Source organism: Pygoscelis adeliae, unplaced genomic scaffold, assembly GCF_000699105.1.
Source record: "Pygoscelis adeliae isolate BGI_AS28 unplaced genomic scaffold, ASM69910v1 Scaffold57, whole genome shotgun sequence".
Taxonomy (NCBI): domain Eukaryota; kingdom Metazoa; phylum Chordata; class Aves; order Sphenisciformes; family Spheniscidae; genus Pygoscelis; species Pygoscelis adeliae.
The window spans coordinates 15,158,008-15,183,893 of record NW_008825615.1 but is presented as its reverse complement, the minus strand read 5'-3'; the positions used below and the strand labels follow the sequence as shown (position 1 = coordinate 15,183,893).

At 39.5% G+C, this 25,886-nt stretch overlaps 1 protein-coding gene across 1 annotated transcript in view; it reads left to right on the top strand.

Moving 5' to 3' along the window:
* The window catches only part of MLIP (muscular LMNA-interacting protein), a 119,191-nt gene that overhangs the window by 53,970 nt on the left and 39,335 nt on the right, over nucleotides 1–25,886 (top strand). The window contains exons 4-9 of the mRNA XM_009333256.1: nucleotides 3,237–4,865; nucleotides 10,418–10,489; nucleotides 19,722–19,787; nucleotides 19,870–19,953; nucleotides 20,049–20,108; nucleotides 22,367–22,411. Of these exons, the coding sequence (XP_009331531.1) occupies nucleotides 3,237–4,865; nucleotides 10,418–10,489; nucleotides 19,722–19,787; nucleotides 19,870–19,953; nucleotides 20,049–20,108; nucleotides 22,367–22,411 (1,956 nt within the window). The remainder of the gene's footprint in view (nucleotides 1–3,236; nucleotides 4,866–10,417; nucleotides 10,490–19,721; nucleotides 19,788–19,869; nucleotides 19,954–20,048; nucleotides 20,109–22,366; nucleotides 22,412–25,886) is intronic.

The following is a 25,886-nucleotide window of genomic DNA, read 5'->3' as shown; positions in this document are numbered from 1 at the left end:
CAGCACATCTCTCAGGGCCTTGCTAGTATAAGTAACCACATTTTTTGTGCCCTTCCAAAACAATGTGATCTCACCAGAAAGACCACTTGCCTTGCATCCAGCTCAGCTCTGCCATTTCAAATGTGCTGAAGGTCTCCTGGGCAAGGCTCAATATTAAGATTATGAGCTCTTTGATATTTCTGGAATCGTCATCTATGAGGCAACAAGACCTTTTTCAAGTTGCTTGATCCCTTCGTGCCAAGGTAACCTTGCCACCTATTTCAACTTTCTTTATACACTTCTGGGAGATGTATATCTGAGGTGCTCCTGAGAAGAGAAAAAGGCTGGCAGTTGAATCACAGAGCAAAGGAACACAAATCTACCTCTGTCACTCACTTCCTCTGCACTAATCCAGTACAACTACAGAAGTTTTTTAAAACAATAGAGAAACTGAACAGAAAAAAAAGGTAAAACAAATCCCATTGATCGATGGAAGTTGTTATATCTCATCTACTGGCACTGGTGAAGCTGCACCTGTAAAACCATGCTCACTTTGATGGCCCCTTACCCCCAAATTCAAGAGAGACGTGAAGAAGGAAATGGGGGTTCAGCACAAAGTTATAAAGGTGGCTGGGGCACACATGAGCTGAGGGAACTGGCTTTGTTGACTCCCACCAAGAAGCAGTCAAGGAGGTATCTGGGAACAGCTCACAACTACTTGAAGGGTAGTTACAGAGATGACAGAGTCAAACTCTTCTGTGCAGTGGTAGGTGACACAGCAATGGCCACAAATTGAAGCATGGGAGGTCCCAGCTGGACATCTGGAGAAGCTTCCTCCCTGGGAGGTGGTACAGCACTGACACAGGCTGCCCAGGGGGTGCTGGGCTTTAGAGACTTTGTGAGGCACAACCACCACAGCTGACCTGACCTGCTGGTGTTGGTGAGAGCCCTGCTTTGAGTAGGAGGCTGGACTAGATGACCTTGAGAAGTCACTTCCTACCAACTTTGATATGATTCCCTGATCCTGTAAATAAGAGGGTGATAATCTATAGATGTAGTTAACACTGTAATACAATAGCAAAATCTTTACAGAAGACTTGAATAATGGCTCAATTAGCTCAGCATGTAAACGTTCAGTGGTGTTCAAACTGGAAGAATACGACAGCAAAATGTCTTTATCATGCTTACAGGAGCATATTTATCATCTGTTACCATGAACATTTTCCTAGTTGCTTATAAATCTTTCTTATTAAGTTTTAACTAATCAGAAGTATTGCATATCCTGCTCTTTCATTATGGAGTTTCATATTCGTTCCTCATTTTCTTTTAATCTGTTTTCTTTGTAAGGAAAATTTATCCATTCTATTTTGAAATATAGAGATTTCATTCCCCAATTTTGTTTTGGTAGTTGATCAACTTCCAGAACTCATTATTAAATTCATCAGGCTGCTCCAAATTATTAGACGTATTACCATGCTGCTTTTTAACTTGTTAAATAATTTTCTGTTTCATAACATATTTAATAACATGTTTTCATAATGCATAAATATTGGTAAATTATTCTCAATTTCCAGTATTTTTTCTTATTCTTAATTAGCAGCTTTTTCAATGAGAGTCATAATTTCTTAATCCAATAGAATATATGTATAATGGTATCATGGACATTCATTTTTATATTCTAATATTTGCACTGTATATGTCCATTGGCTTTCCATTTTGAAATGGGACACCTTAACAAACATATAAAATAAAGGGAAGTTAGTGTGGTTGTAAAGGCATTCTGATGGTTGGTGATTATTTCTATAAATCAAGGCAATGCCTTGGCTTTTCTGAAGGTATCTTATACAGAAAATATCTTCAGTTTACAAGGCTTGCTATTTGTTTGGTATCATTTAGCAGGAAGAGCTCACTTGTTTTAAGTTATACGGGCTAATAGGGTTCTGCTGTGCATATTTAACCCATATTTAGCATTTTAGGTATAGCTTAGCCTTTTAAAACCTGTAAGACAGGAGAGCAACTCCTGTCACAGCTGCTTCCAGCATGTGCTCTCATTTGAAAATTATATGTTTTGTACCTATTTTTGTTTTGTGATGTATCAATACTATATGATACAGTAATAATAATTCCTCTCTCTTATGGGGAAGATATGTATACTAAAAAATAGAATTCATAAGCTGAGCCAAAGCCATGTGCAAGTCATGAATGTAGAAACTGGATGTTATAATTGTCTTTCATAGAATTGCATAATCTTTTCAGGGTATCAGACAATAGATAAATAGGTGTTCTTATATTTATATGAAGTTTGTAGGGATTAGAGTCGATTTCCCTGCTTCCAAAATGCTCAGTCAAAAGTTAGGTGATAATTTGTAGCCTTCTGATTTTACAGCTGACTTAGCTCACTATTTCATACCGATATGTTTTATTCATATTGTGTATACCCCAGTTTTTAATTTCGGCGTTATAATAACTTGGAAGATTTTGAGAGAATTTCTTTCTTTAGAAGCACAAAACTGTATAAAAGGTTGATAATATACTTGTAAGCTCTAATTAGTTTTGACAAGTCCTAATTAGAATAGACCTAAGAAAAAAGGCACTCATGAAAGAGCTCATTACTGTTTTATTAGTGTATTGTAGGACGGTGTAGAAGGGGATAAGGACTCTCATATGCCTGCAAACTGTGAAATGCACTGCTCTGTGAATGACAAGAAAAGTGAAAAAACAAACTGGATGTCTGATTTAAGTACTTCTGAGCAAATTTCTTGCTCTGATATCACAGTGCTGCAGAAAATGTGTTGTTTACTGAATGTGAAAATGAGTACTTGACTTGAATCTCATTTACAGAAAGGCTACTTTCCACTGAACTGGTAAAGTGAGATGGGACAATATTGCAATTTTCTCACTTTCTGTTGTGTTTGCACAACGCAAATGACATCACGTGATTCTGGACACTGATGGCACAACTGTCTTGGGTTTTACCTAAAATGAAAAATACAGTAGCCTTTAACCTTGTTTATGTCAACAAAACTGAGGACTCGTAAAAATAAAGTAACACATAACTTGTCTGCGCTCAGTCACCTCCCCTGAGAGCTGTATCCATCAGGCTGTATCCCTGAGTTTAAGACAGCCTTGTGCTTTTAACCCACAGAGCAGTACTAATGGAAACACTATATGCATGACCACAGGACTGAAATGTGGGGTGCTTAACAGTTCCACAGGTTCCACCTATATTAACATTTCTGTTTTTCTTTTTTCTCCAGTTAATTTCTACTCTTTCCACCTCTGATCATCTTTCCTCTAAACAACCTGCTGTCCACTTAATTTCTCCAACTAATCAGAAAGTAGTGTGTGGTGCCATGGTTAACCTGAATCAAGCCTCTTCGCTGGAAGACTCCCGTAACAACTGGCAGTCAGCAACTGGGTTTTCTAAGCAAGATTCATCTCTCTACTTTCAGTCTGCTTCCCATAGTTCACCCCCCTCCATGTCTAAAATATCCTCCTCTGCATCAAACAGTTGTTACTCCACTCCTCGATTGTATGATAACCTACAAACACCAAGTCTCTATACCTCTGGCTGCATTTGCAAACTGGGAGACTTTACCACATCCTCCATTCCAGCAAAGAGCCCAAGTCTTTCCCCCGATCCTCCACGTTCAGCTGAAATTCAAGGATCTTCATCTCAGCCTTTATCACCCTGTTCTTCCAAAAGATTGAATGCTTTATCTCCTGTCCCTGTACATATAACAACACATTCATTATCTCCTAGTCCTAAACCTTTGTCTCCACCCTCTCTTTATGGCTCCTCTTCAACTATATGTAGTATAAATGAGCCTTGCACACAAATGTCATCTAGAGGAAATTTAGCAAAGTCAGGAATCAGATCCCCTCTGCCAACTAGACTGACCCTCTTAACTGCTATTTTGAGATCAGGCTCTTCTCAGCGGAGACCGCTTTCCCCTGCTTCTTGTCCCACGTTTTCTCCTTGCTCACTTGGTTCCTCAACACTCGCACTAGATCAGAAGTCCAAAACAACTCCCCCAACCCCGAAGAAATCTCTTTCAAACCCTCCTATAAGGCCAGATTCTCCAAGCAGAGAGGAATATTGGCTTTCAGGATGGGCTCGGCATCTGCCTTTACTCTCCAAGCCTCATCCCACCCCTAGGGCGAGGTCCCTTTCTCCTAAAAAGCACCTTCCAGTTGGAACACTTCCTCTAGACTCCCAAAGTCCTCTGTCATCCCCCGTCTCCTCCCATAAAAAATCAGTCGCCTCTCCAGGTTTGCAGTCTATGCTGCCTCCTCCTTGTGCCCCAGCACCCTCTTCCCTTGCACACCCTACCTCTCCTTCTCCAGAAGGGCTGCAGTATGCTGCCTCCAGGTCCTGGGCACCTCAGAAGGCTCAGAGAGCACAAACTTCCTCCCCCATCTTTCCCTGCCAGTCATATCCTTTGCTTTCCTCTACCAGTCTTAGTGGTGTATTCTCCCCCACCCTAGAAAAACACTCATCTCCTTCCCCAAGTCTTTTGCATTCAGCTTCTAGATCTAAATCAGATTCATCCCCAATGTCTGTTCAGGAGATGAGTGCCTCCTCTCCTACCCCTTCAAGTGTCTCGAAGCAGTGGTCTCTCTCACGGCCTCATTCTACTCCACCGGTTCCACAAACTGGTAATATTAATTCCCATCCACTGCAGCTTAATTCTTCATTGGTGCACACAAATTATAGGTCTAATTCCTCCTTTCCAAGACCAGAGCAATCTGCCACCTCACCAGTGTTAAAGTGCAGATCTCCTGTCTCAGACAAGTCACCAGGCACACTGCCATCAAGACCTAGAGAGCTGACTGCACCACAATCTTTTTCCCTGCCTCCTGACCATGAGAACATCAAACCCAAGGTACTCTTGGTGCATGCTTATTTTCTAATAGTTCTTTGTCCCTGTAGGAAAAATCACATCTGTGTTGCACAATGCTGGTAAAATAAATGAGCTGTGGAAAAAAATGTTTAAAAAGGAACTGTTTTTGTATTGATAGCAAAGATAACAAAGACTAAATCTTACCATATCAAATTGCTAGCAATGTGTTCTGTATTATGGGGAAAGATGCTGTAGGAATCCTTTAGCATAAAAATAAAATACTTTATTCATGAGTGGGAGGAGATACTACTGAAGATGGATTTGTGTCCAGTGGCTCTGACATACATTTGGTGCACTTACTTTTGAAGCTCACTTAAAACACTGGTGTGTCAAAAATAAACCATAAAACATGTTCTATACACCTCATGCTAACGTAAATCCACATGTATTCACACTGAAAGTAATAGATGTATGGTGATCTCAGGTGCAGGGCTGAGCTAGAAGCAGCTTAATTTGACTGATGTGAACTGTCAGTTCCAGTGACGACCAATTCCCAAGCACCCCATCCCGCCTGTCCTCCCTGCTCCCCAGGGGGCTGTACTCACCCCAGCCGTTTTGTGCCTTTCTGGGACCAGCCCAGAGGCATGTCTGAGCTCAGCCTGAGCAAGGACTATGGGCCCAAGAGCCAGAGAGGGAAGACAAGGACAGTCTCCTGCTTCTTCCCTTTCTTTGGTACTTCTCTCATCTTGTTGTGCTAGATAGAGGGCGAGGGAAAAAAAAGCCAAGCTTCCTACAACATGGGCTACTGCAAATACAGAAGTCTCACACTCAACAGATCAGCAGTGCTCCTGCTGTTTGTCATCCACCCAAAGACAGGAGAGTCCCAGCAGAGTGAGAATAAGCAATGATGGCAATTGCTGCAGGAGGGCTTGGGAACCAGTCACACTTTAAACCTAAAGATAAATCTCAAGAATGGGAAAGGGAAGGAAAGGAAAGCTGGTCAAAAAACATACAGCAGATAGGTGAAAACAAAAGGAACTGCCATGCAAAAAGGAAGAGCTGGTGGCAGAAGACATCAGAGCTGCAGAAGGCTTTCCAGCCTCTTTTATCTTATCTTTGCACTCCATGCTTCCTTTGTGCCTCCTCTTGCTGATATGTGAGCTCTGCCCATCACAGAAAGGCTATCATAGTTTATTGATTTATTTGTTCACGGCACAAAATTACAGCCTGGTCTGCCAGATCAGGTTGTGTCATATGTGTTCCTAACAGCTTGGCCATGGCAGGGGTGACTTGAACTGCTTGGAAAATGTTAATTGAAAACAAGAGGTTTAAATCAGCACAAAGTAGCAATTGTCATGAATGGTTCTTTTAAAAACCAAACAACCCAAAAGGAACCATTGTGCCAAGCACAGCTGTACAGTGTCGCTACACCCTGTCAGTATTACTTAATGAAACAAAAAAAGAAATGAAATTGTAGAAATTCCAAGCAAAAAGCCCCCGAGACAAAACTGGAAGGCATGACTGAGCCTGCAGATTGCAAAGCAGTTGCAGTTTCTGCTAGTCAGTGCAATGAGCACTGTGAGATTCTCTGGCGGTAAGGAAATTCTCTGCTTGTAACACAGAGCTATTGCCTGGGTTTATATTTGCAGAGGTTATTACACCCTTTCTGTCCTCCCTACTGTCCCTTTTCCTGTTAATTCTGCTTTACCATGTGATATGGTGGCACTTTTGAAACTGCCCCACCACCCCCTTGAGACTGGGAGAGTGTCCACCAGTTTAACAGACTTGGACCATTAGTCTGGTGCAATTTTTAATCATGCAGACAAAGCTGGCTCCACTGGGGATGTGGAAGATCTGAAATCTCTAAATCAAATGCAGCTGGGTGTTTAGTGCAGGAAAGGTCTCTTGTGGCTTTAAAATGTGAGGCTGAAACTTCATTTACAGTTAATAATAGTGTGCATTCAACACCCCCTTTTCCTCCTGCTCTCATTTCTTTCCATACCTAGTTTACGGCATAGCTCAATGGACTTTGCTGATGTGTTAATGGTACCAGGCTCTCTGATAACACTCCAGCCTCAAATCCCAGTGTATTTCCAGAGAAAAAAGGAAAAGATTGAGGAGAGACAACATTAACATCCTAAGCAGCATTTAGGTCTCTTTAGTACCAATCAGCTCAACTTTAGAACTAGACAAAAAGCAGGTTGCTCCATCTGATGACTGTTGATGCATGACAAAATTTTTGCAAGCATGAATGTGCTAAGTGAATATCAAGGGAAAACCACAGCATCTAGAAGTCCTTGACTTTGGCATGTGTGATTTTGTGACCTTAATGTTGCTCCAACAGTGGTTGAAGCAATGTTACGACATGTTAAACCAACACTTATTAAACCAGAATTTTGACATTAGATATACTTTTCAGTATTCACATCAAACTGTTTCATTAGCAGGATATCAAAGCAATTATGCAAAAAGGATTCTTTAATGGAGAGCTTTTATATATCTATGCCTATGCATGAGACCAATTCATGCAAATCAAAGAATAACCTATGAACTTACATCAAATCTGTTTGCGTTTGTATATATAAACACATGTGCTTTCCCATGCTTTATATATTTATCTTTATGTTCGCCAATGATTTAAACATACGACTATTTTGCAAAGTGAATATAAACATAAATCCACAGATCAGTGTGAAGTGTGAACTGTGGGAGACCACAGGAAATAAAAACCCTCTCGCTGGACTTTGCAGCTACTTTAATAGTGTCCTCTTGGACCTAATATAGCAAAATGAACAGTAGGATGGAGTGGAGACAGATAAAATTGCTGATTGTGCAGGAACAGATTAGAATAAAAACTTCTGGCTGTTTGAAAACTCTTTGCAGTGGTTTCATGGGGTATCATTCCTATATATGCTTTAATTTTTCCTATTTGAATGTAGCACAGAAATGCATGTAGATCTACCCAAAACAGCTGGGGAACAAAGTAACTGTAGCAACACAGAGCTCAGCACAGCTGCAAAACCTACAACAAAGGAGGAAAGATTACTCATGAGAAGCTCTGCACTCTCATGGTTAGTCGCTGATTTTAAGCCTTTATAGGTATGTGTCTAGCACACTTTGCAATGCCCTGTAGGTGCCCTAGGTGATCATTTCAGCAAGAAAAGTAGGACATTTACCCCTAAACTCCCCAGGCTGATATTTGCCCAAGCTTTGATATCGGAGTTGGTTTGCTTCTGACTGGACCATGGTGCAGGCCAGCAGACTTTACTGTCCACGGCTGTTTAAAAATACTGCTAGATTCCTATGAACCAGATTATTAAATGTATTTAGGCATCGAAGAATAATTTTAAGTAATGCAAACTAATGTGTGAAGAAACATATCCATATAGATGAGAAACTGAATTAAAGACTTTCCATTCATCTCAGACATTGTGACAATAGTACATTGCTCACAGGTTCTACAGTATCTGGAAGTGATAAAGCACGTTAAAGCAATATAGAAACTTTTACATTTTAACAGTCTGATATGTCTTTGTTTAGTTCATGTAAGAGTACAATTACAAAGTGGTCACAGTATTCTCATCATATAAGATGTCCATCTCATTATATGTAAAAGCCCATGGGCTAGTGAAGACATTACATTTCATTTACATTTCAATTCTATAATATTCTCGATTGATTATCAATTATAAGCAAACAAGGATACATTTTGTAGATATGCCAAATTTAATATTTGGAATTTTGGTCTTCCATCTTACTTCAGTGTGCAGTATTTTATGTCTTATCTGCATATAGATTTTGTATATACAGAAATATATATATGAACCTACACGTTTATAGCAGAGTGTTGCTGTCTAAATGATCAAAGGGCAGGATTCAACTCACATGCCTTTTGACATTTGAAAGTTAGATATCCAAGCACAACTTGGGCAATTCTATTGTAGCTAATGAAGAGAATATGGTGTATTTACAGGATGATTTTATTTTACCTTTCTAGATGCCTATTTTGGGATGAGATTAATTATCTTGTAGAAATGCCTATAACTATAAAAGGCATTAGTTTTGACTGAAGCGTCTAAATGGTAGACATCCAAGTTAGAATCCCTAAATCCCATATAAATTACTAACACCGCCCCCCCCAAAAAAGAAAAAAAAGTGCATTTCCAGCATTTGCATTCATCTGCTTTGTCAGACTGTTCATTCAATATGGTTATTGTGATTATTGACTTCTTGAATGTCTGTCAGTCTTCAACTTCTCACTAAAGAATATGAGTAAAGCTGAAAGCAAACATAACATTATGTATAGAAAGAATTAAAAGGTGATGTCCTACAATATTTCAAGAGAGGTGCAAGGATGATATAAGTTTCTCTTATCTGAATTAAAATTTTGGCCCCTCTACTGCCATCAAGACTTTTATTAGATATAAAGAAAAGAAAAAAGTGACAAAAGAACAACCCAAAGTTCTGAGCATGCTGCTCACTCTGTTATCTCATAATCACCAGTATTCACAGTTGCAGACAGCAGTACATTAAAAAACCTGAACCGATTAACAAGTAACTTTATTTCTGGGTGACTATCACAGAAATAATCAATCAATAACTTAAAACTCTATTATTGTGTGAATGTATGATTTTTTATTAGAATGTTGCTGAAAAGGGAACTATGTAGCAAATCCCTATTTAATTGTTAAAAAAAAAAAAAATTCCAGCAGTCATGCGATTAAGAATCCTAGCTCTTGAACTGATATAAGTATAGAAGAATCTCATCCATCATTTAAAAATTACTGAATTCAACCTCCATAATTGCAAAGAAAATGTAGAAAGTATGGTTTCTAAAGAGTTAAAAATAACTGGGCAAGCTAATATTGTCTAAAATATAAATTGTTTAAAAGGAATAATTTTTAAGGTTGATCTTAGAATTTTTGTACCCAAAACCATGTATTTTGTATGGTTTAGATTGTCAGTTCTGTATGCTTGGTTAGAGCATGAAAGTTCCTATGCTTATTTTGAAATATTTTTTTGGGTGGTAGAGTTACATATTCAGAAGATAAAAAGCTGTGATATGACTTAAATGATCTATCCACTCATGCAAGTAATTCAGCATTTAAGGATCCTAATCAGTCTCATTCAAGCCAATCACAGAAAGCCCTCTGACTTAGTGGTCCAGGATCACACCACACACCAGCAGTTGTTGAGGTGTATGTACTGGCAGAAGTAGCTGTGCATTATCATATCAAAACACAAGCTAACTTGGAAAAAACTCACAGCCTCTCCTGATATTAATTTAAGGATAGTAGTCAGCAGAAAGTTGTCAAAATCACTTTGGAAGTTATAAGCTGGTACAGAGAATTCACTTTGTCTTACTTAATTCCTAAAACCAAAAGATGTACGTTACAGTCCTTTAAAATCTTAACAGAAACTTTAAGAAATAGCTTTCCTAGGTAATACGTAAGCATTGTATTGTTGCAACATGTCTGCAAGACAATTGGAATCATCTTTCATTCTGTCATACCTTCCCCTCTCTTCCCTCTCTCTCCCTCTCCTTCTTCTACCCTGTTTTACTTCTCTTCCTGCTTTCTGGTTTACCCTTTTAGCAGTACAAGATCAAGACAAACTACAAGGCATTTGCAGCAATCCCTACAAACACATTACTTATGGAACAGAAGGTTAGTGTTTGCTCAAAGACATGGGAATTGCATTGTATATTTGAGACCATTCAACTTTATGTACATATGCTGACATTTCTGTGGGGGATATTGCAGAATGTAAGCTCTGGGAACTAACTGCTCAGGATTATAATTTCAACCATTTTTCAGGGTCAACCACTTTCCGCTGAAGATCAAAACCTTCACTAATCTGAATTTCTGCAAATAAATATACTGTAAAAGAAAAAAAAACCCGTCCTAAAGGAATTGCCATTTATGGCAACATCTCAGAGTCTGTTTTGTTACTGGAAAGTGTCTGGAGCACTGTGGTTCTGGGACCTAGCCATCAGTAGGTCTTGGTCAGTTAATGATTATTCAATGGCTATGCTTATACTAGTAAATTTAACATCCCAAGATACACAAATTCGACTAGCTGTATTGTTAAACTATGAGAACGGTCCTGGCCATTGCACCGGCCTCTGTTAACTACCATTCTTCCAAACAACTTCCCTGAGCACTTCAACAGTTAGCATGGGCCAGGCGTCCATTCCCAGTACATAGTTTGGGGTAACAATCCTTTTCTGTAGGGTAGGATGGCAGATCCAAAGAACAGTCTTTAATGCATTTGTTTACTACCAAAGACACAGCCAACAAAGGCTGAGTTGCATAGTCCTTATTTAGATAATGCAATTTTGGAAGTCAATTGAAAATTTAAATTTTGCATGAAGGGTTCAAGGTACCCACCAGTGTCTATTTTTAATTTTTTTTTCCCAAATTAGTTTTGCACAAAAGAATAGCCCACTAAGTTTAACAAAAATTGTCTATGATGAGCAATGAGCTAAGTGTCTTATATGTTTAAAGACATACTTAATCACTCTGACACCCAGTTTATAACTTTATCAAAAAATCTTTCTGTTCAGGACCTAGTTCAGGAACATAGCCTCTGATTAATTTCTGTAAGATTAAGCATTCCTAACTACACATTTAAATATGTATTCACATACACCGCTCAGCTGATTTCGCTAGAAGTTTGTAGAGCCTAAGAGACTGGAGAGGGTGAACTTAGCTGTGTAAAAATTTTGAAGATGATAATTTTGTCCTTGAAATAGTACTGATTATGATCTAGTAGTTATCAGTTAACTTCTATAAATAAGATTTGTTTTTTTCCAAAAAAGGGACATTCCTTTCTTTTCCAATGTTCTTTTAACCTTGAATGATTTTTTTAATCATTTGCATAAAACCTGATCCTTCCCTTACTTAAATCTTGAATGTACTAATGAAAGTTATGTCTGCTTTAGCATGCAATGTGGTCCAATAGAAATGGCTCTGTAGAGGAAATATCTGATGCAGGGGATCCTGCACCCCTACAGAATGTATTTTGGAAGGGGTTTGTCTGGGCAGAGTGCTGTTAGTGGCTGGAAGCATTTGGTGGACTCCTGAAGTGCCACTTCATAGTTGACTTCATCTGAAAGGCATACAGTTTGTGCCCTCTAAGACTGCACCACTCTGCAAACCAAGCCAGGTAGGTGACTTTGAGCAGGGTATTCACTCTAAGAGCACACTCCTGATGTGAACTAGTGGGTTAATGTCAGCCATCTGATTGCACTTTTTCAGAAGAAAGGGGATTCCTTTTGGTGGTCTCATTGATTCTCTCTGGGGCATTGACTCACAACCTGCGTGTTACTTACTCCCAATACATAAAACTGAATTCTACAATCTAATGCCAGTATCTGTAGAAAAAGTAATGATTCAAAAGATATCTGTGTTTAGATAGACTTTTGGTTATCCACCACTTTATTGAAAATGCTAGTCTTGGTGTATCCTTCAGTAGCGAAAGCAGAGTCATGTAAAACTAATAAGAAAACAATTTTCTACCACAGGAGTTGCCTTCAGGAGAGGCTCTTGACTAATTTACTGTATGTTTCAGCATGGCCTGGCTACATGCTTTCTCTCATCTTGGGAATTATGGATAATAATTTCATATTGATCTGTACCAGCAGCTAATTACAGTGCTCCTAAGCTAGTCCTGTTGTGTTAGCTGACATGCATTTAGAGTATGGCTCTTAAAGGAAGCATGAAGGAGTCACATGGGACACACAGGCCCCATTGTACCAAGCCCTAATATCCAAGTCTTCTCCTCAAAAATATTGGGGAGGGAATCAGGAAGGAACTCATGCTATATTATAGCTCAAGGACAATAATTATGTTGCTCCCATTTTATGCAATGCATTTTATGCACTGGATTAAAAAGAGAGAGGTTCAAGACAATAAGATTTTAACTACATAAGGGATGTTTTATTAACATTAAAATAATGGTTATGTGGAGAAGTTTTCGAGTGGCTTTTTTTTTTAGCAAGGAAGGCAGGCATGTAATATCTGCAAGGCACAGATACTACTGAGCTGAATGCATGGTTAGGAATATATCATCTGCCTAAAGTGCTAAAAAAGTGTTTTGCTATGCAATTGAACTGGGAATGCACATTCTCAGAAGTCAACTTTTTCCACTGTATGAGTAATTATATTACTTAATTTGAGTGGTCATGAGAAATAAGATTAGTCAGAACTGTGATGTAGGTGATCCTAGTGACAATTCATGTGCAGTATTAATTAGATACCGTGATAGAAAACTGCCATTGATATGTCATGTAAGGTACAATGTTTTGTCTGCCTCTAAATTGTCTCCTTGTGTCTAACTTTCTTTCTCAAGTCAATTCTTTCTTTTCCGTGTGTGTAGATGCTTTAATTTCAGCCAACATTTTTCAACTTCTTATGAAACCATTAGGCAATCATCATCTTAATGGTTTTTCTAAAACGTGTTCTTCTTATCCTCCAGTACTCTTACTCAAAGCAAGTTGTTCAAATCTGTGCTCATTAGCAAAGAAGAAAAGGCTTATTGACTATATATGTGTATACTTTGGCAACCCCAGAAGTGGCTTAATCTCATCAAATCTCATAACTGGCATGCTTTCCAGCTGTTTGAGTTTGTATGAACCTGATGTTCTTCATATCACCTGTGCTCTGCTCAGAAAAAACCCAGTCCAGGATATCTCTTGGAAGATTGGGCTGTAACTTCCTTCACAGCCAGAAGAGCAAAAACTTGTTTTTAAGGGACTTACCCTCAGCATGGTCAGGCTCTGTCAGGGAGCAGCAAGAGTGGGCTGCTCCACAGGGAAGGTGAACTGGGAGACAGGGTGACAGCAAGGCTGTCAGGACAGTGTCCTCACCAGCAAGGTCACAGCTCCACAGTGCCTGAGCAAGGAGAGCAGAGATGGTAATAATGAGGTGGTGGTAACCTTTGTCAGTCAGCAGTGCCATCATAGCCACACAGATTCATAGCGATGAGGCAGGTCCACAAACTGTGATAATGAACTCTTCAGCCCAGCAGATGATAGGATCCACTGGCTAGAAGAGGAAGATGGACAAGTTTAATGTAGGCATAAGGCAAAAGTTTAACAGAAAGAATTAATTAACCATTAGAAAAAATTTCCGGAGACTGAAATGGGCTCTTTATCAAAGAAATTGAAAAATCAAGACAGGACACTTTTCTGGTACTTCATACTGTAATTCCAGGCAGTTCTGTGGTTTAAAGAAAAGGTCAGACTAGGTGATCACTGTGGTTCCTTCTGGCCTTATTAATGTTGATTCAGTGAGTCACCCCTCTACTGACACTCACTCTTGTATAGCTTCTACAGTTATACAGATGTGATCACAGCCTAATTCAAAATTCCATTCCTAATCAGATAGTATTTAAAAAAAAATGCATCTATTATTTAGAAATTGTATTTATCAAATACCAATAAAAATATCTTTCAGTCAAAATAGGTAGTGATGAAGGGTTTATTTCAGGGAGCTACAGAAAAATTCTTAACTTTAAGTAGACAGTCTCTTAAACCAGATCCTACTTAATCTTCAGAATTATGTCAAATTTAAGATGTAACCCAAAAACTGTTGGACACCTTGGAATTGCAAACCAAAAAATTCTTCTCTTAACAATTCAGTGGTCTGTGGTCTATAGCAAGGTCTATGCAGGGGAATTTGGGTTTGCTGTGTTTGTCCAGATACACACCCTCTCTGCATGCTGATTGGGGTGAACTTCCCTTATCTGGGCATCATTTTGATGGGAAGGAAACCTGGGCATATAGACTTGGCGGGGAGAAATGCTGCAAATGTTCTGGTCAGACTTCCCCCATCTGAACTGTGGTGAAACCAGGATGATGGGGTGTGCCATGAAGCACACCTGCTTCACAGTCGAGGCTTATCGCATACTTACCAAGTTTTCTGAAAAGCACTAGGTATAATTGGCTATGGATGGAAGAGGTGCAAATGAAAGCACTGTTGACTTATCTGGCTTGTATTTATCAACTAATTACAAGTAGAGAACTATAATTTCAATTTTAAATAAATGTAGAAAGAAATATTCTGTCTTAAAGAATAAATATTTTAGGTTATTGATTTTGTCTGTTTATGGCTGTTCTTCACGTTTTCCCTTGTCACAATGCAATTTGGCTAACTTCAAGAGAGTCTAAAACAGTCTTTCCACATGATGTTACACTTCTAGGAAAACTCCAAAGACCTGGTAATTGTATCCCATCACCTACACAGCAGAATGCCAGCAGTGCAGTATATTCTTCTTGTGGAGGGAAAAAAGAAAAAAGAAAAAAAAAACAAATGCATTTTCCTTCTCATGCAGAAGGAAAAAGAGGGTAGAGGGTTTTTTTTTCATGAAAAGAAAGAAATGCAACTGAGGAAATATGCCAATGATCTGTTACATTGGAGACCCAGCTTTAAGTTCTTGCCTTGAGGGAACTCTTACCTATTGTATTATCAAACATCCATTGGTATAGGGACTGATCATGGCAAATGCATATTCAAGTCGCTCCTTGAAATCATACAGCAGGAACTTGGAAGCCAATTTTTCCCACTCTCAGATAGTAGACCTAACTGCTGGACAGTTGGCTATTATCAAGCACGTCAGGACCTTTCTGGACCTGGAAAGCATTTCTGACAACACTTTGATGAGAATATTTTGGTAAAAAAATTTTAGTTTTCCACAAGTACTTCTGGTGTGCACTTACTAGGTGAATTTCTTGCATCCAGATTACGTGTTCATGTCAAAATGCTTTTCAAGGCTGGAGGTAAATACCTAGTGGTAAGAAAGAAAGGAAATAATTTGTGCAGTCGTAGGGTGATAAAGGACCAAGTCCATCTGTAATAATAACCAAGTGTGCCAATGTAGGAGCAGGCTATGAGGTCCCTCTTTCTTTCAAAGGCCTTGCAGCTTTTAGTATTAATTATTTTATAAGAGGAAAAGTAGTCAGGTCTTTTCAGTATCATCTCCCAGGATCTTCAAGGAATAAATTAAAGGAACTCATCGTATGTGAACTTCCGTTATACAGAGGGATTCTTTTGCATCTGCTGAGGGCTTAGGAAAAGATACTGATGGTAAAAATATGCAAGAGAAATAAAAGAAGAGGAAACTTCTTGGCTTTTGCTCAGCCCAGGGTTTTCACAATACAGTAAGAAGGAAGCTGTGTCAGATCCAGGTTGCAATATTATTTTTTTCTCCTACTATTGATGTGGTTCATTGGTGGATGAAACAATGTTCTGTATTTCCTATATGTTGCCAAACCTTTAATTCTTCTAACAAAATACTGGAGGTCCTGTTCGGACCATTTACCAGTATCCTTTCAGCTCTGATACAGCTTTAGCAATCAAATAGCTTGGGGGAAAGAGGAGGGAAGGGTTGTAGTCATCACTGATGTCAATGGCATATATGCATCACACCCCCAAAGTTGCCCTTTGCAAGGAAAAAATCAGTGGTTCAACAACTGGTTATTTCATCTGAACATTTAAATTCTGTCACAAATACATTTTCATTCTCTAAATTGCACTCCACTTTTAAATTGTGGTCCCACTATTGTTTTTCACATATAATAAAAAAGTTTGAATGCCTAAATAGGAATGTTCCACTTTTAATATTGTTAGACCATCAGCATAGGAAGTGAAGCTTGAACACTGTTGATAACACTAATCAACAGTACTGTAGATTAATGCTTTCAATTAACCATAACATTATTGCATTATAACTCCAGTAATGAGTTCAGAAACGCTAGGCCTACTTTTTTAACCTCACATTTTCTTCTATGAGGCAATGTAAAAAAAAAAAAGGCAGTGTTGGAAAAAAAAAAGAGTTGTATTTTTAAAAGCTAACAACAGATTAAACAGAACTTTTTTTCTTTGTAGAGGTAATAGGGATGCCTAAAATCTAGTTCTCTTTGTTTTTTCTCTTTCTTTGGAGGACTCGGGCTGTTCAAATAGAAAAAAAAAGAAAAAGAAAAAAAAAGAGATAAAACAGTGAAAGAAATTATATGGATCACTTTGAAAATTAAAATTTTCCTTCCCCAAAGGTTCAAAAAGGGAGAAGAACACTGCAGCTTTCTCTAGCATGGCTCCTGCATGATGGTCGTATCTCAGGGGAACTGTGGAGTGCATAGGCCTTGGTGCTGCGCTCACCTGAGTTCTTTAGTCAATGAAGGCTCCAAAATGCAAAGATATTTGGGTACCCAATTTCTACTGAAACTGATAGATGTTTGGTACTTAAATTATCCAGAGTCTTAGTTCTGAACAGGGGTTTGTGGATGTGGCTGTAGTTCCTCTAGAAAGATTCCTCAGTATCTTCTGGGCAGTTGTTTCTTACCCTTGATTGTATTCACCCTCTCCCACTGCTCTGGTGAAGTGAATATGAGACAGAAACATGTCTTTTTTCTCAACAATTACTTTATTATGTTCATTACCCTACTGCTTTCTTGGGGGTTTTGAGAAGCTGTCGTGGTTTAACCTCAGTCGGCAACTAAGCACTACGCAGCCACTCGCTCACTCCCCCCCACCCGGTGGGATGGGGGAGAGAATTGGAAGAGCACAAGTGAGAAAAACTCGTGAGTTGAGACAAAAACAGTGTAATAATTTAAATAAAATGATAATAATAATATGATAATAATAATAATACACAAAGCAAGTGATGCACAGTACAATTGCTCACCACCCACCGACCGATGCCCAGCCTGTCCCCGAGCAGCGGCCCCCCCAGCCAGCTTCCCCCAGTTTATGCACTGAGCATGACGTCACATGGTATGGAACATCCCTTTGGCCAGTTTGGCTGTGCCCCCTCCCAGCTTCTTGTGCACCTGCAGCCTTCTCAGTTGGTAGAGCACGGGAAACTAGAAAGTCCTTGGCTAGTGTAAGCATTACCTAGCAACAACTAAAACATCAGTGTGTTATCAGCTTTGTTCTCATCCTAAATCCAAAACACAGCATTGTACCAGCTACTAGGAAGGAAATTAACTCTGTCCCTGCCGAAACCAGGACAGAAGCTTAGCAATTTCTCCATTCCGAACCTGTGACTGACTAAAATTTGTTGTTTTTCCTAACTCACATTCAGACTCATCATCTCTCTACAACAGGCTGCTTTGGCAGTCCTGGCCCCCATAAGTACTGGAATGACTCTTCTACTTAATTTTATCACTTCATTTTATGTTTACCAGGAGGATGTAATCTCGACTGAAGCTGAACCAGAGACACAGTACTCGAGTGTAGTGCTGAGCTCTCTTTAGCTGAGCCCTCCTCTTCTACAGGACTGTCTGTTGATCTGAGAATTTAGCTGGATAGCAGTGATGAGACAGCAGAGATGAGAAAGACTACTTATCTTTTCATCTTCTGTCTTGGGATAAGATTACATTAATTTCTATATGTCAAAAATAATAATTCTTTTACTTTTTTCCTTTTGAACTACAACTACTCTAAGGTCAACAGGTTTGTCTAGAGCTGGAGGGGAGGGAAGAAATCTGTTTGGAAAGAAACTACTGTTCATTTTTTCTTACTGTACTCTCTGATAGAAGACATGGTGTTCTATAAATGTGCTTCTGTGCAGGATCATTTGTGGATGGTATTAGAATAATATTAAAAGTAAATTGCCATTAACTTTTCAGTTACCCATATATAGATGTATGTTGCCAGTAGCTGGACAAGGAAAGAAAAAAAAATGTACTCAGCAAAGTTAAGCTCAGAAACAATTACTTAAGTATACGCTTATTTCTTTTTTTTAAAGGTTCTGCCATTTTCCTCCCAGCTCCACGTAGGTCTTCTATGACTGGCAGCCCTCATACCCACCTCAGTGGGATCAGCCCATTCCCACAGAATCCCACATGCATGAAAAAGTGCTTTACAGGAATGTTCTTTTTTTCTCTTATTATCATTTATTTTTTTTCAAATAAGTAGCAAAATGAAACTTCAGAAAAAACATAATGTATTAAACAACAAATCCACAAACTCTGTGGGTCTGTAGTCCAGCTTCACACATCAGCAGGCTTCCAGAGTGATTTTTGGTCTTGGCACAGAGTCTGTTTGAAAATTGCTTCAAAGCAAAAATGGGTGATGGCAGTGAGAGTGTGCCTCACAGACTCTGGACAAAGATGAAAAGGGAACTGAGCACTGGAGTTTGGCTTTTGAGGATGTTTTGTGAGTTTCCTGATAAAGCGGAGGGATCAGCAAACTGATTCCCACTTTCTCAAACCTGCTCCAAGTATGGGCGTAGGAAAGCGGGAGGTATATCCAAGCACAAGAAGCTTGTGTTTTGTTTTGGAGAGATTGCATACCTGCACGTATTTCATTTCATACATTTCTGATTTCAGGCTAAAATCCAAAAACGTCAAGCACTGGTTTTGTTGCAATGTGGAATCACCATCGTCTTTAAACAGAAGGCACTTTTTAAAGAAAATGTCTACTGGAGGAAAAGAAAGGGCCTCCTGTGTGCTTGGACCCGTGCCTTGTCCACCTGCTTACAGCTGGTGGTTTTCCTCCGATGGTGCGTGGCAGGCAGCCCCCTGACCCCTCTGTGGCACGTGGCGCACATTCACTGCGTTACATTTACTGTGAAGGAGGGGGGCATTGTTGAAGGAGAAGACAGTTTAAACTGGTAGTTTCTGATCTCTAAAAGTAAAGAGAATTCACCTAGCTTGAATACTCTATCTCCCTCTCTGCAACACCCCCCCCCCCCCCCCCCCCCCCCATTCAGAATCAGAAGTTGGTAAACTGAAGAACCTTACTAGGCCTGTAATTTCTTCTTTTTCCATATTTCCATGGTGAAACAGAAAGTGCCACCTTTGGAAACACAGTATTGCAAAAAGTGTATGTTTGCTTGGGTTTTAAAATTTTGAACTCAGTAACACATATCACACCAAAATCTTTTGAATTGCAGGCATTAGAAGAGCCAGCCAAGACTGCTAGTGTGACTGAAGGCCCTGCTTTGGACACCCATTCAGAGGTAGTGTTGTTATACGTCTTTCAAATCTCTGTTTGAAAACAAAAAGCAAAGGTTAACTTAGTGATCCATCCTCCTTTTTCAGATGTGCTCCCCTGCCCAGCTCAGACAACAAACAGAAGAGCTGTGTGCTGTCATTGATCAAGTCCTGCAGGACCCGTTGACTATGGTAACCCATCAGTATGTGGGATTGACTTTTTCTCTTCCTTTCCTTTTGTCTCTTGTCATTAATAAGTCTGTTCTCTGTTGAAAATAATTTTCCAGCGCCGATGCGAGTCTTCTCCAAGTTTTCTGCAGATGAGCACAGAGTCAGATGTTGGCAAGGTAGGTGAATAAGCCCACCCACACACCCAGGGCTCTTTCCAGGTAGATATCAAGGCAAGCAAAATCACAATAGAGCCTATGGCAACAGAAAGCTGCAGCTGAGAGATGCAACATCAGTAGAAGTGTCTGGTGGTTTAAAAGACATGGAAGGACAGAACTGTGGCCCTGGAGTCAGTGCAGTCTTTGTTGCAGGATGCTTTTCTGAAGTCAGAATGAGCTATATTATGAAAGAGAAACTGTTTATTAAGGCTTCAGAGGCTAGGATCCACGAGGAAGAAATCCTTCATACCTTGCCTTCCATATTGCAGGCCACCTCCCAGATTTCATCCTGTCTGTGTGTCCTTACTATAGAGGAGCCAATGTTTCTAGCATCAATGACTGGAAACATCTTTCAGAACATTTTTTTTCATGTTCATTATTGGTTTTCAAATAATAGGATAATTAAATGAATAAATAGACTTGCTCTTAAGTGCTGATTTCCTTTTAACTCTGGGCCCTCACAGGAGGGGGGTGTCTGCTACATCCATTTACCCTGGATAACTCGGAAACAGGTAGTGAGAGGCAGGGATAACTTTCTATACTGGTGTTAAACTGGTTTCACTAAGTTATATTGATGTGTCTTCTGGGCTCAGAAGGATGACTAACCAAGGGAAGAGGGTTCTGTACTCAGTTTGCCCCAGGTAAATTTAAGTTGGTTGTGGTAGCTCTAGGAAAGTGAAAATGGCAGAAATCCAACTGGAAATGGGAGCAAAGGGATTTCTGGCAGAGGAACACATCCAAAAGTTAATGCATTTAAAATATCCTGCACAATGTCCAGTCCACCATGCAAAAATAGGGCACTGAACCAGCATTCCTGAGTGGCTATATTCAATGTACACTTCTGTTGTGTTTTAACCCAACAGGCAGCTAAACACCACACAGCCGTTCGCTCACTCCCCCTCACCCCCAGTGGGATGGGGGAGAGGATCGGGAAAAAGAAAGTAATATTCATGGGTTGAGATAAAGACAGTTTAATAGCACAGAAAAGGAAGGGAAAATAACAGTAATAATAATAATGATAAAAGAATATACAAAATAAGTGATGCACAATGCAATCGCTCACCACCTGCCGACTGATGCCCAGCCAGTCCCCGAGCAGTGGTCACACCCCCATGACCAACTCCCCCCAGTTTATGTACTGAGCATGATGTCACATGGTATGGAATATCCCTTTGGCCAGTTTGGGTCAGCTGTCCTGGCTGTGCCCCCTCCCAGCTTCTCGCTGGCAGGGCACGGGAAGCTGAAAAGTCCTTGACTAGTGTAAGCACTACTTCACAACAACTAAAACATCGGTGTGTTATCAACATTATTCTCATCCTAAATCCAAAACACAGCACTGTACCAGCTACTAGGAAGAAGATTAACTCTGTCCCAGCCAAAACCAGGGCCAGTTTTCACTTTTGAAATTACTTCTGTCAACCAGCATGCAGTGGTGACAGTGGGCTTCAGGCAACTGAAAGATGGAAACATGATAGTAACTGAAGAAGCAGGCAGAGACTGCTTATTGAGAGAAAGTTTTCCAATGCCTGCTCTGAATCTGAAGTGGTTAAAATGCTGCTACTAAGTTGAGCTATAGCATCCAAAACCTACTCCCTTGGGCAAATGAGAATTGAGCCTTGACCAAATGGAAGGCATCTGTCAGCAGTCATGAAACCAAATAAAGGGGGCAAAAGGTGAGCTTAACAGGATGCAGCATAGGGACAAAGCTAAAGGTTGTGAGGACCTCAGAATGAGAGAGCAAAATGCTTAAACTGAGGGTAAAAGAGAGTCATAGACAGGAAGGAAAAAAAGTGTATGTTGTAAGTAAATGCCTTAGAAATAGCACGGGTTAGACAGATGAAAGCAAGTTCTTGCAAATGAGAACATGGAAAGGTGCCATTTCAGGTTATTTTGTGAGCAAATGTAACTTAAATTTCATGGGGCAACCACACCTATGACTATCTACTAATAAGCATTTTGTCGAGAGTTGTCAGAGATAATTTAAATGCCATCCTCAATTGAGTGGGATCAATGTTTTTGAGCAGTAAAGATGAAATAATATTTTCTACAATAAACATCAAGCAAAACTTTAATATACCTTATTCTCATGTATCACATGAATCTTTCTGGAATACTGAAGTTTTCTTGAATTTGAGCAATTAATAACTTGTCGCAATGATGAAAATCTGAGTTGCTCCTCAGAGTAACTCTTTGCTCTTAATATATCTATTTTGCACAAGGTATCAACAGCACTGCAGAGAGCAGCTGGGCGTGAAACCAGATATGTAAGTACTTTTATAATTACTCTACATTTTGCATGCAGAAATGTCTAAATTGTCTGCTCTTGCTACAGTCTGCACAGGTATGTCACCTACTCATGACATGAGGTGTTGACTAGTACAGAGAAATGAGTACGTTAGAGTACTGGCGATTGAGACTTGAGATGTCTTCCCACTGCTGTAAATCCATCATGGTCAGAATCTCTTCAGTGCGGTGTCTATTGATAATTTTACCTGTGTGAATACGACGTTAAAATTAATTTCTTCACATATTTCTTTGTTGTTGTTTGCTTCAAGCGTGGGGCAAACAGACTGTTACGGGTGCTGAAGGGTGCATTTGTTTCGACTCAGCCTGCACTGTAGACTTGCTTTGGTAGAAGTCCTTTAGTTCTTGCCTATCCATCAGAATTTGTGGTTGATCCAAACTTTTCTTTCCAAGGTATAGAGCTGGCTGAAAATCCACAGTTTATCCTTAGATGAATAGAAGCTGTTTTGTCACAAATACACACATTCCAACATATAAAGAAAATCTCTATATTGAGTCATCTGTTCAACTATTGAAACGTTAAACCCAATTAACATTTTAATTGTCACTAGCACACACAGTTACTGCAGATTCCATATTTTACTTACAACTCATCTAGTCATGTTGTGAGAAATCTCTGCTTACTATTCATCATTCAGCATTTCTATTGAATATCAAATCAAAGCAGTGCTGGCAAAGCAATAGAGGCCTTCCAGTTTTATGCCAGCACACTGCTTGACTGATCAATTCAATTTTGCTTCATGAATGTGGCAGTATGCATATTTTATTGCATACTGTGATACTGTGATTTTTACTTGACAGATTGTGCTGGCTCATACTAATTAGAAAAGATATTGGAAGAGAGCTTTTTCATGAAATAAAAGAGTGTGTTTCAGAGGTAGTCTGTGAGAACAGAGTAGATTTAATACCACTCCAGTGCAGATCTCCAGCTCCCAAAACTGTGGCTGACATATACCATAAATTCAGGCATCCAACTTATATGCCTTAGGGATATAGTTAGGTTTTCTTTGCTGGCATAGAAAAATCACCCTTAGAAACTCTTCTCTCACAGTCTCCCTTGGAACTTTCTAGATAAATGAAAGAAACCAATATTTAAAAATATGTTTGGGAATAACACAGAGGATTATTGGTAGGCTAGCCTTTCCTATAAATTGTACAAGCATGTTGATTTTTTTGTGTGTCAGAAAACAGACTGTGGTCTGCAGGCTGTGCTGTGGTGGCTGAGCTTGGTGGGTCCAGGCTCTCCTGGACTCTGCCATTGCTGCACTCTGCGGCAGAGTATCCTGAGGGACGAGCCAGATGTCCCTAACAGCCCCCATACATCACAGCTCTTCCCCCCTCTCTTCTTTGGTAGGACATAAAAAGGCTATTTCTGTCCCAGCTAATAAACCGGGCGGTGGCTTGTCCTCTGGCCCTTAGGGTGAGTGCACACTGAGGTGGTTTTTCACAGAGTTGTCTTCTCCTTTCCCTTCCACTTCCCTCCCCTCAAAGTGAGCCCCCCAGCCCAGCACAAGACCCAGGGTGGCCTCATCCTTTTGGCTCATCGAGTGCAGCATGCTCCGTGCTACCACGCAGGTCACGATGGAGAACTGTCTGGAAGAGTGGTAGTTGGTGCGGACCAAAGCATGCAAGGGAGGGTGCTAACCATTAACCAGAAAGGACCTGTTCCTGAGCCTGGGTGCTGACTTTTGTTCACTAGAGGAGATATAGTCCAGGGGCCAACATTTCTTCATAGTAGGTATCAGATGTTTGTTTTTTAAACAAGGTGCCTGCTTTGAGCCCATCTAACAGTGTCTTCGGTAGAAATCAGGAACTGAATATTGTACGGAAACTTGTTATCATAATATCAAATTGTGACTTCCCCCAGGAGGTCTGTGGTGTCTCATGTGAGCTGTCTTAGAGTAATGGTTTTCAGCCATCCTTTTTTAACAAATCTTTTTTTCTTTTAGAAGTAGGCATTTAGTTTATGCAACTGAATTAATTTTACTAGAAAGAATTAAAATGGTAATTTAGCAATATAATTTTCTTAATCTTTTTGTATTCATGATGTCCAATATTGAGGCGCTTGTCAAAATGTTGCTTTCAGGGTATTTTTAGTTAAGAGAAAAGCTTTAATTTGTTTATGAGTCATGGATAGGAAAATCTGTCATCATGCTAAAGTATTATTTATAAACACACACACATATAAATGTATATGTATGCACATATGTTAATATTACTAATTACTTCAACAATATGAAGTAGTAGACTATACAAATATGTTGAAATAGTCTGCCATTTAACAATTAAAATGGCATAGATTTGCCTTGGCCTCAATTACTTTTTATCTTCTCATGCACTTCAGAACCTTTTAAGGATGTAAATGATTGCGCAAATAGCAAAGGAGTGTACAAAAAATATGGAAAAATGTCTGACTTCAGTGAAATTATAGCAGTTTGTACCAGCTGACAACTATGTATTACAGTTGTCATTTAATAACTTTTTAAACTGTATGGTCTTTAATGTGATCCCATTCACCATTTTATAATAGTGCATCTCTGTTGGCTTTAGGGATGATACTGCTGATTTGTAATAATAGTATAATAATAGAATCATTCTCTAAATAAATTGCTTTTATGGCTATTGAGTGCCCTAATACGTATACTTAGTCATTGTGTTTCCATATAATTACTGGCACCAATGAAAGCTTTAATTTTAATTTCAAGTTCTAGCAAATTTATAACTTTGTCATTTAGCCCACTTACAACTATTTAAAAAATAATTTCTCATGATCAGTTGGAATAATTACTTTGCATATTATTGACATTTTTGCTCTTTTTGACAGTCCTATTCTAAAAAAAATCTCTTTTAAGTGTTATAGACATGGCAGACAAGTGAAAAAATGAGAGAACATGAAGCAGCTAAAACTGCACACAGACTTGCAGAAATAAGTAACGCTTTTCTTTAACTGTGGTCTGCCGTGCTTATATACATTTCAGGTAACCCCTTTGAAATGAGATTTACTCTTAATTTGCACCACTGAATGAGAGAATTTAATTCCAGCCCGCTTGTATCTGTAGATCATTCTGAAGTGCTTTGATGTCTTTAAGCTCACAGTGAGATTGGTCGTCACACTTGGTTAATGGTATGAAAGAGAGTCCCTGGTATGTAAGTATCCACTAGTAAAAACTCTAGTTTACTCTGTCAAGGGCAGAAGATAGACTTCTTGTAGATTTAGTGCTAAATCACCGCTGTGCCTGTGTGGGTGGGAAGGTTTCCTCCACCAGTGGCTGTGTTTAGAGATGTGAGTGCCCTTAGTGAGGAGAACAGTCCTCCACCGTGACTCGTGGTGATGCTGTTCTCACCACCAATGCAGGACCACCAACAGGTCCAGGGAGCGATTAAACGTCTCTATTTAGCACTGGGGAGACCACATCCAGAGTTCTGTGGCCAAAT